Raw genomic sequence first — 13,008 nt, 5'->3', positions numbered from 1 at the left:
GCATGGTTCAAGTGGTTTAGCACTTGCCTAGCAAGTGTGAGGTCTTGGGTCCAAACTCCATTACCCCCCCCACACACACACACACGATAACAGCCATTACCACACACACACACAGACACACAGACACACACACACACACACACACACACACACACACACACACACACACACACACACACACACACACACACACACACACACACACGGTAACAGCCAGGCACTGGTGTCTCACACCTATAATCCTTGCTACTCAGAAGGCTGAAATCTGAGGATTATGGTTGGAAGCCAGCCCAAGAAGGCTCACGAGACTCTAATCTCCAATTAACTACCAAAAAGCTGGAAGTAGAGCTCTGGCTGAAGTGGTAGAACATTAGTGTTGAGCACAAAAGCTCAGGGATAATGCTCAGGCCAAGTGCAAACTCCATGAGCAGCAAAACAAAACAAAACAAAATGATACTAGCTTATTATATATTTTTACTTACACAATACTTGAGATCAGAGATGTTTACATTGACCCCAGTCGATCTCTTTAGATTCTCATCATGTGACACTACAACTTGTTCATCTTTTGTGATATGGCAGTCCAGTTCTAGCATATCAGTTCCAATTGTAACTGCACTAAGAAACAGAGAATGACATTCTGAAACATAAGTATATTATTACATCTGATACATGTAATAATTCAGTTACAAATCCAAAATATTCCATAATACTGAAATAGCTCCTCAAAACACCATTTGTCATGACTTCTTTCTTTTTGGTCGGTAGTGAGGCCTGAACTCTGGGCCTGGGCTGTCCCTGAGCTCTTCAACTCAAGGCTAGCACTCTACCAATTGAGCCACAGCACTACTTCCAGCTTTTTCTGCTTATGTGGTGCTAAGTATTCGAACCCAGGGCCTTATGCATACTAGGCAAACACTCTACCACTGAGCTGCCTTCCCAGCCCTGTCATGACTTCTTGATGGAAAAAAAATGTCCTAAGTAATCTTATGGTAAGTGAATCATATTGCCTCCTTTCTTTTTTTTTTTTCCTCTTGCTGGTCCTGGGGCTTGAACTCCAGGTCTGGGCACTGTCCCTGAGCTTCTTTTGCTCAAGGCTAGCACTCTACAACCTGAGTCATAGTGCCACTTCCAGCTTTTTCTGTGTATGTGGTACTGAGGAATCAGACCCAGGGCTTCATGCATGTTAGGCAAGCACTATCCCATTAAGCCACATTCCCAGCCCAATACTGACTCTTTTTTTTGGGGGGGGAGGGGGTCCAGTTGTGGGGCCTGAACTCTGGGCCTGGGCGCTGTCCCTCAGCTCTTCGGCTCAAGGCTAGCGCTCTACCACCTGAGCCACAGCGCCACTTCCAGCTTTTTTCTTTTTGCTTATTTGGTGCTGTGGAATCGAACCCAGGGCCTCAGGCATGCAAGGTAAGCGCTCCATCACTGAGCCACCTTCCCAGCCCCTCAATACTGACTCTTTTCCAACAACCAGCTATCTTTAATTCTAGCAACCCCATATAGACAGTAAGAATACTAATACAGAAATTATTTGGATGCCAGTTACGGATATGCTATGTTATATACCTCTTAGCATGATAAAACAAAACTTTTGCTTTTTGGTCGATCATGGGGCTTGAAGTTGGCCTGGGCGCTGTCCCTCAGCTCTTCAGCTCAAGGCTAGCACTCTACCACTTGCGCCACAGCGCCCCTTCCGGCTTTTTTCTTATGTGGTGCTGAGGAATCGAACCCAGGGCCTCATGCATTCAAGGCAAGCGCTCTACCACTGAGCCACCTTCCCAGGCCCTGCCTCCTTATTTCTGTGAGTGTATCTGCTTTTTTTTGGGGGGGGGCGGGGTCCAGTCGTGGGGCCTGAACTCTGGGCCTGGGCACTGTCCTTCAGCTCTTCAGCTCAAGGCTAGCGCTCTACCACTTGAGCCACTGTGCCATTTCCAGTTTTCTGAGGCTCACAGCTTGAAGCCAGCCTGGAAAAGAAAGTCTTATCACTAATTAACTAACAAAAAGCCAGAAGTGGAGCTGTGGCTCAAGTGATAGGTGCCAGCTTTCAGCAAAAACGCTAAGGAACAGTACTTAGGCCTTGAGTTCAAGCCCAAGTATTGACCACAAAAAAACAAATTCATGACTACTAACAGGGTGTACTTGAGAGCACAGAGAGTGGAGCCTCTGCCATCTCCTCGGGTGAGTGATTTAGCTTATGACTCTACCTTATCCACAAGCTGTGATAATACTAGCTCTGCACATCTCTCACTCATGCTGTATACTCCAAGAAGTGGCATGCTTCATTGCTATATCTCCTTCTTTCTCAAATGTCCTTTCAAATAAATGTACAACAAAATTTTAAAAAATAAATAAACTGAACAGGACAGACAACTCACAAGTAAAGATTTCCAGGGCTGGGAAGGTGGCTCAGTGGTAGAGCACTTGCCTTGCATGCGTGAGGCCCTGGGTTCGATTCCTCAGTACCACATAAGCAGAAAAAAAAAGCTGAAAGTGGTGCTGTGGCTCAAGTGGTAGAGCACTAGCCTTGAGCTGAAGAGCTGAGGGTCAGCGCCCAGGCCGAGTTCACGCCCACAACCAAACCCCCCCCCCAAAAAAAAAAAAGATTTCCAAGTGGCTATAAAATGTATAAATAGAAGTTCAGCATCAGAGCTCATGAGGGAAATATAAAACATAACACTGAGTGTCAGCAACTGAGTGTCAGACTCACAAATTGCTAGAGCAAGTATAAACTGGTAAAATATCTTTTTAAGCTGGGCACCAGTGGCTCACTCCTATAATCCTAGTTACTCAGGAGGCTGAGATATGAGGATCGCAGTTCAAAGCCAGCCCAGGCAGAAAAGTCCAGGCGACTCTTTTTTTTTTGGGGGGGGGGGGAGGGATTCGGTTGTGGGGCCTGAACTCTGGGCCTGGGCACTATCCCTCAGCTCTTCAGCTCAAGGCTAGCGCTCTACCACTTGAACCACAGCACCACTTCTGGCTTTTTTCTTTTTTGCTTATGTGGTGCTGAGGAATCCAACCCACAGCCTCATGCATGCAAGGCAAGCACTCTACCACTGAGCCACCTTCCTAGCCGCTCCAGAAGACTCTTATCTCCAATTAACCACCAAAACACCAGAAGTAGGCTGTGGCTCAAGTATTAGAGCGAGTTGAAGAGCTCAGGGAAGCACCCAGGCCCAGAGTTCAAGACTACCTTTCTCTCTCTCCTCTCTCTCTCTGTCACACACACACACACACACACACACACACACACACACACATACACACACAAAACATATATACATCTTTTAAAATTACTTAATTAATTTACTTAGTAGTGACAAGTTCAGAAAGCACTGTACATTCCCAGTCTTTGGTATAATCATTTTAAAAGGAATAACACATGCTTACCCTGTAACTCAGCAATCCCACCTTTCCTTAAATGTATGTCAGGAGAAATGAGTATGTTTCAGAAAACATGTATGAAACTATTTCATGTAATATCATCATAAACTTTACAGATATAAATTGAAAGAGAGGCCAGAAATGTGTATAAATACTGTGTAATTACATTTATGCTACCAGACACGGGCTTTTAAATTTTTTCACAGATAATACTATGTGTTTTTTTTGACTGGAAGACCAGATATGGTTTTTTGTTGTTGTTGTTTTTTGGTGGGTTGTGGGGCTTGAACTCTAGGCCTGGGAGCTGTCCCTGAGCTCTTCAGCTCAAGCTAGCACTCTACTACTTAAACCACAGCACTACTTCTGGTTTTCTGATAGTTTACTGGAGATAAGAGTCTCATGGAATTGCTAGCATCCGGTGGCTCATGTCTATAATCCCAGCTACCCAGGAGGCTGAGATCATGGTTTAAAGCCAGCTTGGGCAGGAAGGAAAGTCCATGAGACTCTTATCTCCAATAAACCACTAGAAAAACGAAGTGGTGCTGTGGCTCAAGTGGTAGAGCATTATCCTTGAGCTGAAGAACATGGGGACAGTGCCCAGGCCCAGAGTTCAAGCCCCATGACCGACCAAAAAAAGAAAAAAAAGTGCTGGGCGCTGGTGGTTCACGCCTGTAATCCTAGCTACTCAGGAGGCTAAGATCTGAGGATCGTGGTTCAAAGCCAGCCCAGGCAGGAGAGACTGTGAGACTCCTATCTCCAATAAACCACCAGCAAACTGGAAGTGGCGCTGTAGCTCAAGTGGTAGAGCGCTCGCCTTGAGCTGAAGAGCTGAGGGACAGCGCCCAGGCCCAGAGTTCAAGCCCCACAACCGACAAAAAAAAAAAAAAGTCTCACAGATTTTCCTATCCTGGTTGGCTTTGAACAGTGATCCTCAGAACCCAGCCTCCTGAGTAGTTAGGATTACAGGAGTGAGCCACCGCACCAGGCACTACCAGTTTCTGGTGGTTAACTGGAGATGAGACTCAGACTTTCCTGCCTGGGCTGGCTCTGAACCACAATCTTCAGATCTCAGCCTCCTGAGTAGCTAGGATTATAGACATGAGCCACCAAAGCCCAGTTGTTGATTATATTGTTTCTATTTTACAGATGAGAAACTTAGTATCAAAGTAATTACTCTAGTTTGTGGGAATATAAGTTTAAACTTGTTCAACCACTCTGGAAAGCAGTATGGAGGATCCTCAAAAAAAACTAAAAAAAAGGGCTGGGATGTAGCTTACTGCAAAGCACTTGCCTAACGAGTGCAATATCCTGGGTTCAATCCCCAGTAACCACTCCCCCTGCAAAAAATGCAGTTAAAAAAAAAGTAAACATAGAACTACCCTATGATCTAGCAATCCCACTCCTGGGCATATACCAATAGAACACAAACAAGGTTACAGTAAAGCCACCAACACAATCATGTTTGTTGCAGTACTACTCTTTTTTTGTTTGTTTGTTTGTTTGCAATACTATTTCAAGTGCTGCAATGGAATCAGCCCAGATGGCCCTCAATGGATGAATGATCAAGAAGATGTGGTAAATATACACAACAGATTTTACTCATCTGTTAGGAAGAATGATATTGTACCACTATAAGGAAAAAGATCTTATTATGTGAAGTAAGACAGACCAAGAGAAACAAAGGTTGCATGCTTTCCCTCATTTGTGGTGGATAGAATGTACCTATAATTCTTTAATTCTTTTTTTTTTTTCTGGTTGGTTGTGGGACTGAATTCTGGGCCTGGGCCCTGTCCCTCAGCTCTTCAGCTCAAGGCTAGCGCCCTACCACTTGAGCTACAATGACACTTCCAGTTTTTTTATGCTTATGTGGTGCTGAGCAATCGAACCCAGGGCCTCATGCATGCGAGGCAAACACTCTACCACTGAGCCAATTCCCCAGCCCTGTACCTATACTTCTATAAGCAAACAAGTTGGGTGGTATGCAAATGGTCACAAATGAATTAACTGAAATACAACAGACTCTACAGAGAGCTTAAATAGTATTTTTTTTTTTTTTGGTTGGTTGTGGGGCTTGAACTCTGGGCCTGAGTGCTGTCCATCAGCTCTTCAGCTCAAGGCGAGCACTCTATCACGTGAGCCACAGCATCACTTTGGGTTTTCTGAGTGGTTTATTGGAGATAAGAGTCTCTCGAAGTTTCCTGCCTGCACTGGCTTTGAACTGTGATCCTCAGATCTCAGCCTTCTGAGTAGCTAGGATTATAGGCATGAGCCACCAGTGACAGGCCAAATGGTATAGTCTTTGAGAAAGACTAAATCAAAGTCCAAGAAAATCAACATGAGGAAATGGGTATGTCAAACAGAGGAGTTGGGCCAAGCGGAGAGGGGTAGAGGAATGAAGGGAGGACATGGGAGAGAATGTAATCAAGAATTCATTGTAGGGCTGGGAAGGTGGCTCAGTGGTAGAGTGCTTGCCTTGCATGCCTGAGGCCCTGGGTTCGATTCCTCAGCACCACATAAGCAAAAAGAAAAAAAGCCGGACGTGGTGCTATGGCTCAAGTGGTAGAGCGCTAGCCTTGAGCTGAAGAGCTGAGGGACAGCGCCCAGGCCCAGAGTTCAGGCCCCACAACCGGACCCAAAAAAAAAGAATTCATTGTATATATCACAAAGTTAAGAAAAAGGAGAGGAAAAAAAGACTCCTGTCATATTCATAACGTGAAGGAAGAAAACAAAATTCCTTGATTTATGGAGTCGCCATTACCTACATAAGGCTGGCTTCAAAGTGCTCAGGAATCTCAGTCCAATCTGAATAACATAATAAGATCCTCTCTCTTTTTTTAATTTGTTACACTGGGGATTGAACCCAGGCCCTGTTAGGCAAAGTGTTCTATTACGTGAGCCAAGCACCCAGTCCTTTTGTATTTTGTTTGTTTTCAAGGTATAGGTAGTCTAATTAACTTTGCCCACACTGGATGGCTTCAAACTCATGATCCTCTTGCCTTCACTTCCTGAACTGGGATTATAGGTATGAACCACCATCCTGGGCAAGACTTCTATCTCTAAAAAATAAAAGGCTCAAAATTATGAGAAAATATTTTGTTTACTAAGTATGAACAGGCAATGTTTTCCATTGGATTTTTTCATATTCTCTGTTTTGTTTTTCAGACTAATGATAATCATTGACTCTAAGACAAAGAGCAATGATATGAATCAGCTTTCACTCCTGTTTCTCCTGTGGCTTTTCAGCACAGTGCTCTAAAAGACATTTATACAAAACATTAATCAATTATAAATTGAAAAAATAGCTTAGCTTATTAAAAATCAGAATGATACTCATGAAGATTGCAAGAAGAAAATAGGAGTGCAGGTTCAGATCTGTACAAAAATTACCGAGTACAAAGACACACAATCCTATTCATAAACAGCAGTCAGTGGAGCAGTTGTTTCATTTTCTCTTTCTCTCCAAGACTAATTAGCATTATGCACAGTATGTCCCTTGTTACTGATGTCTTCGTTCAGCTTTGGAAATCAAAAATCTGATCTAGTTTCTCCATAACAGGAGCTCTATGTACACTCTATGTAACACTTCAAACTAAGTAAATTAAAAAAGCAATTTTTGTGTGTGTTTTTGTGTGTGTGTGTGTGTGTGTGTGTGTGTGTGTGTGTGTGTGTGTGTGTGTGTGTGTGTGTGTGTGTGTGTGTGTGTGTGTGTGTGTGTGTGTGTGTGTATGTGTATATACTGGTCCTGGAACTTGGGGCCTGGGAACTGTCCCTAAGCTTCTTAGCTCAATGCTAGTGCTCTACCACTTGTGCCACAGTTCTGTTTATGGTTTTTGATGATCAATTGGAGATAAGTGTTTCATGGACTTTCCTGCCCAGACTGGCTTCAATCCACAATCCTCATATCTCAGTCTCCTGAGATCCCACACCTCCAGGTATGAGCCATTGGCTCCTGCAGGAAATTCTACTACTGTAATACGGAAAACTAAGTTAGAAAACTTTCTAACCTCTTTTTTCTTAAAGATTTGTCAAATGTTCTGGTTTTAATACACCAAACAGATTCATGCAATCTCAAGTCATATTAAATAGTTCTATTAGGTGAGTATTCACCTGTCTGGGCTGGCTTTGAACTGTGATCCTAAGATTTCAGCCTCTTGAGCAGCAAGGATTACAGGTAGAAGCCACCAGCTCCCAGATAAAATATTAATTTTATAGGGCTGGGAAGGTGGCTCAGTGGTAAAGTGCTTGCCTTGCATGCATGAGGCCCTGGGTTCGATTCCTCAGCACCACATAAGCAAAAAAAAAGAAAAAAGCCGGAAGTGGCGCTGTTGCTCAAGTGGTAGAGCGCTAGCCTTGAGCTGAAGAGCTGAGGGACAGTGCCCAGGCCCAGAGTTCAGGCCCCATGACCGGACCCCCCCCCTAAAAAAATATTAATTTTATAGACATAACTATTATTAGTATGTGAATACTATCTCTACTCTATGAACCATCATTTGAATGAATAATTTTAAGAGAAAATTCGTTTCTTATAGACTTACTGCTCAAAGGCTGCCATTGTATTTTCCAAATTCTCCCCAGCACCTATGAAAACATAAAATTTGAAACATTTATTTAGCCATTTTGAACTTGATCTTAATAAGATAATGAATCCTGATACTTATTATATAGATATATACTCACAAATATATACATACATATTCACACCTCGGGATACACAATATACACATAGACACACACTAATATGTATGTATGTATGTATGTATACCTAGAGAAAAAAACTGTCTCAAGAAGAGCAAGGTAATACTTGCCTGTTATCCCAGCACTCAGTAGCTAAGGCAAGAAGATCATGAGTTCAATGGCAGCCTGGGCTATAATGAGATTGTATTCCACCCTACTCCCCAAATTGGCTAAAGTCACACAGCTAGTAAGGGGAGACAGAATTCAAGCACAAGAAAAATGATTTCAGAGTCCATCCTTTTTACTACTATTGTGCTTTAACTTTTATGCTAAAATTTAGACAGCCTTTTTATCTCAACTTTATTTCAACATATCATTCATAGTGGTCTCTATTTCCATTTTCTATTTACTTACTTGCAAATTAATCAGACATATGGTAAAAACCTGAAGAGTAACTAAGGGACTAATTAAGAAGTATAACATTCTTCTCCAAGGAATTATTTAATGGTAGGTCCCTCATGAAATGGTTTATTAAGTTCCCTTTCTTTCTATTAATGATTGCATAATTCATAAAAACAGGCTTGATCATTAATGTTTTCATTTCAATAAGCAACTTACACAATTTCTGGCTCTGCAAATAATAATTTCACATACATTTTAATTAACATGAAATATGGAAGACAACTAGTACCTAACAGAATTGCATGCATTTTCCTTTTTTTTTTTTTTTTTTTTAAAGCTAATCCTGGGGCTTGAACTCAGGGGCTTAGGTACTGTCCCTGAGCCTCTCTGTGCTCAAGGTTAGCACTCTACACTTGAGCCACAGTGCCACTTTTGGCTTTTTCTGAGTATGTGGTACTAAGGAATCGAACCCAGGGCTACACACACACACACACACACACACACACACACACACACACACACACACACACACACACACACACACACACACACACACACACACACACACACACACACACACACAATCTTGTTAACTTTTTTTCTGGGCTACTCTTAAAATGCAGTCCTCTCAGACAGTGGCTCACATGTAATACTAGCTACTCAGGAGGCTGAGATCTGAGGATCATGGTTCAAAGCCAGCCTGGGAAGGAAAATCCATGAAATTCTTTTTTTTTTTTTTTTTGGTCGGTCGTGGGGCCTGAACTCTGGGCCTGGGCACTGTCCCTCAGCTCTTCCTCTTCAGCTCAAGGCTAGCTCTCTACTACTTGAGCCACAGCACCCACTTCCGGCCTTTTCTGCTTATGTGGTGCTGAGGAATGCATGCAAGGCAAGCATTCTACCACTAAGCCACCTTCCCAGCCCCATGAAATTCTTTTTGTTTTGTTTTGTTTTTTGTTTCTGGGTCCGGTCGTGGGGCCTGAACGCTGTCCCTCAGCTCTTCAGCTCAAGGCTAGCACTCTACCACTTGAGCCACAGCGCCACTTCCGGCATTTTTCTTTTTACTTATGTGGTGCTAAGGAATCGAACCCAGGGCCTCAGGCATGCAAGGCAAGCGCTCTACCACTGAGCCATCTTCCCAGCCCACCATGAAATTCTTATCTCTAATAAACTACTCAGAAAAAGCCAAAAGTAGTGCAGTGGCTCAAGTGATAAGAGTGCTAGCTTTGAGCACAAAGAGGCTCAGAGTCTGCACCCAGGCCCTGAGTTCAAGCCCCAGGACTGGGGAGGAAAAAGAGTATTTAGTATGTTTTCCCTGCAATTTCCTGCTGCAATTGTGTGTGTGTGTGTGTGTGTGTGTGTGTGTGTGTGTGTGTGTGTGTGTGTGTGTGTGTGTGTGTGTGTGTGTATGGGGGAAAGGTGAGTTTTTATATACAGATATAAACATATCAATCTAGTTACTTTGCAATAAATCAACTTTCTGTGAAAAATGTCTGTGAAGCAGGGCACTAATGGCACTCAAAAAAGCCATAAGTGGAGCTGTGGTTCAAATGGAAGAGTGCTAGCCTTGAGGACAAAAGCTCACAGACAACACTCAGGCCTGAGCAAACCCCAGGAGGGTCACACACTCACACACATACACACACACACACACACACGCACGCACGTACACACAATATCAGTGAATCACAGGGAGATCATATGAAACCCAAGAATCATAGAAAGCTAGACAGCTAAAGCTGGGTGCCAGTGGCTCACATCTGTAGTCCTAGCTACTCAGGAGGCTGAGATCTGAGGATCATGGTTCAAAGCCAGCCCAGGCTGGTTGTGAGACCTGAACAGCCCCACTTCCAGCTTTTTTCTGCATATGTGGTGCTGAGGAATCAAACCCAGGGCCTCATGCATGCGAGGCAAGCACTCTACCACTGAGCTACCTTCCCAGCCCTGTGAGACTCTTATCTCCAATAAACCAGAAAACAGGATGTGAAGCTGTGGCTCAAGTGGTAGAGCTCTAGCCTTGAGCTGAAGGGCTGAGGGACAATGCCCAGGCCCAGAGTTCAAGCTGTATGACCCACAAAAAAAAAAAAAAAGGATTTTGTGTGTGTGGGGGGGGGGGCTTAAACTCACATCATCAAAAAAAAGCACAGGGAAAGTACCCAGCCCCTGAGTCCAAGCCCCAGTACTGGCGTGTGTGTGTGTGTGTGTGTGTGTGTGTGTGTGTGTGTGTGTGTGTGTGTGTGTGTGTGTGAGAGAGACAGCGCGCGCGCACACACACACACACACACACACACACACACACAAAAGTGCACTTTAGTTTACTAAAGTTTGCTTTATTAAGTAAAATAGTATTATTAAAGGAAAGCTAACTCACTCTGTTGCAACCAAGCCATCAGAAGGAATGAACAAGCCTGGTGGGAAAAAGTCCTCACTAAAAAGTGAAGAGTTCCCTGATAGAGGAATGAAGGAACAAAGCTGAAATGAAAACAAAGCTCAAGGTACAACTGCAGAATGCTACTTCCTCTGGGACTCTGGAAACTCAACTTGATGCCTAAGATTGTTTTCTTCCACAGACAATTAAATTTTGGGGCCAATGTGCAAGAGCAACCCTTACATGCCAAGGGAATCTACAGCAAGATAACCAGATTGTTACAGCCTCCTACCTTGAGGACAAGGATAAAAGTTACAAGGGAGAGAGTGGATTTGATCAGTTACCATTTTTTATTGTTTGGCCAATCAGCCGCAATGAACAGAATACTTTCTTTTTAAAAATAATTTTTAGGGCTGGGAAGGTGGCTCAGTGGTAGAGCGCTTGCCTTGCATGCCTGAGGCCCTGGGTTCGATTCCTCAGCACCACATATGCAAAAAGAAAAAAGCTGGAAGTGGTGCTGTGGCTCAAGTCGTAGAGCGCTAGTCTTGAGCTGAAGAGCTGAGGGACAGCGCCCAGGCCCAGAGTTCAGGCCCTTGACCGGACCCCCCCCCAAAAAAAATAATAATAATTTTTATTATCTTTAAGTGACAACATTGTCACCCATTGCTCCTAACCCATCCCTTCTCTCACTTTTTTTTAAAATTGAGATTAGGTGATTACATAAATTTCACATATTTCACAGTGTTGTGGAATAGTGATACTTAGTAAAAGTCACACATTTTAACCTTCACAAGGCAAATTTTCATTCTCATGGTCTATAAAGTTTGTGAACGAACAGAATATACTTTCTTAAAAGCCCATTATTAGTGGCGCTGTAGCTCAAGTGGTAGAGCGCTCGCCTTGAGTTGAAGAGCTGAGGAACAACGCCCAGGCCCAGAGTTCAAGCCCCACGACCCACAAAAAAAAAAAAAGCCCATTATTTAATTCAATTGGCTCAAAGACACAGAAAGGTGCAGTTACATTCTTTCCCTTGCTATCTTTATCTTTATCCTGACTCTGTGGGTATCTGGAATAAATGTATCACTCACAAATGATTCTAAATGTAGGAAAATGTGTCATTAAAGGTTACATTTCAAAATATTAGCAGAGACAACATAGATAATTGGTAATTAGCTGTTATTTTTGTTGTTAGTGATGGTGGTCATGGGCTTGAACTCTTGGCCTGGGTGCTGTCTAATACTGCTACCAAGAATCCTTTCAGCAGACATTTCCAAAAGAAACAGATCTTTGTTTTCTTTAAATAATACTGTTCTATTATATATATATATATACACACACACATACACGGGTGGGGGGGGAGAGAAAGAACGAGTGTTTGGGCGCTGGGTATGTGGCTTAGAGGTAGAGTGCTTGCCTAGCATGCATGAAGTCCTGGGTTTGATTCCTCAGTACCACATAAACAGAAAATGCCAGAAATGGCACTGTGGCTCAAGTGGTAGAGTGCTAGTCTTGAGCTAAAAGAAGCTCAGGGACAGTGCCTAGGGACTGGGGGATATAGATATATAGATATAGTCTTTTGGAAATCCACTGTGATTGCTGGAATACATAGTAGTACTAAAAAAAAAAGCCAAACAAACAAAAGCAACAACAACGGCGGGGGGGGGGGGGGGGGGAGTGGAGAAACAGGTGCAAGGTTTGGAGCCCCTAGAACAGGGCCTTCCAGTTCCATCCAAGCGCTAATTGTGGCTTTGGGTCAGCATATGTCCAGCTTGGAGGATTCCATTTCCTCTCTCTTCTTAATTACTGGGGGTGAAGGACTGTCACCCTGCAGGCATCATCAAGCTCTAGGTACCCTCGGATCCTCCCTGAGAGTTCACCGGGCCTGCTAGGGGGCACCGGCTGGTTTCCGAGCCGTCGGTTCCCACCCTCCCCACTACCCCCACCCCACCCCACCCCCGACCCAGGGTATCCGGGGCTCGACCCTGGCTGCCAGAAAAGGGTCCTTAGCCATCATCCTTCCAGACGCCAGAACCCCCCCACCACCCCCACCTACCGTTTCATGTCCGTCCTGACTTCCTCCCTCACCCCCCCCACCCCACCCCGGTCAGGACCCCTGGACTCCCGCGGCTCTCACCCCTTCCCGTGTCCTCCCCTCAAAATCCCCCCTTCCGACGGCGCCC

The 13,008-nt window shown here is 44.0% G+C and overlaps 1 protein-coding gene across 4 annotated transcripts in view; it reads right to left on the bottom strand.

Moving 5' to 3' along the window:
• Positions 1-13,008, bottom strand: part of Gdpd1 (glycerophosphodiester phosphodiesterase domain containing 1) — a 33,988-nt gene that overhangs the window by 20,507 nt on the left and 473 nt on the right. For all 4 annotated transcript variants that reach the window (XR_011373040.1, XR_011373039.1, XM_070027033.1 and 1 more), the window contains exons 2-3: positions 7,923-7,965; positions 483-618 (exon numbers count right to left, since the gene is read on the bottom strand). Coding sequence is in view for 2 of the 4 variants with exons in the window: in XM_070027033.1 (XP_069883134.1) it covers positions 483-618; positions 7,923-7,965 (179 nt within the window). In the remaining 2 variants the exon portion in view is untranslated. The remainder of the gene's footprint in view (positions 1-482; positions 619-7,922; positions 7,966-13,008) is intronic.

The sequence above is a fragment of the Dipodomys merriami genome, unplaced genomic scaffold (genome assembly GCF_024711535.1).
Source record: "Dipodomys merriami isolate MVZ:Mamm:240054 unplaced genomic scaffold, mDipMer1.0.p SCAF_19, whole genome shotgun sequence".
In the NCBI taxonomy this organism is placed as follows: Eukaryota; Metazoa; Chordata; class Mammalia; order Rodentia; family Heteromyidae; genus Dipodomys; species Dipodomys merriami.
This window is presented reverse-complemented; position numbering and strand designations above follow the sequence as displayed.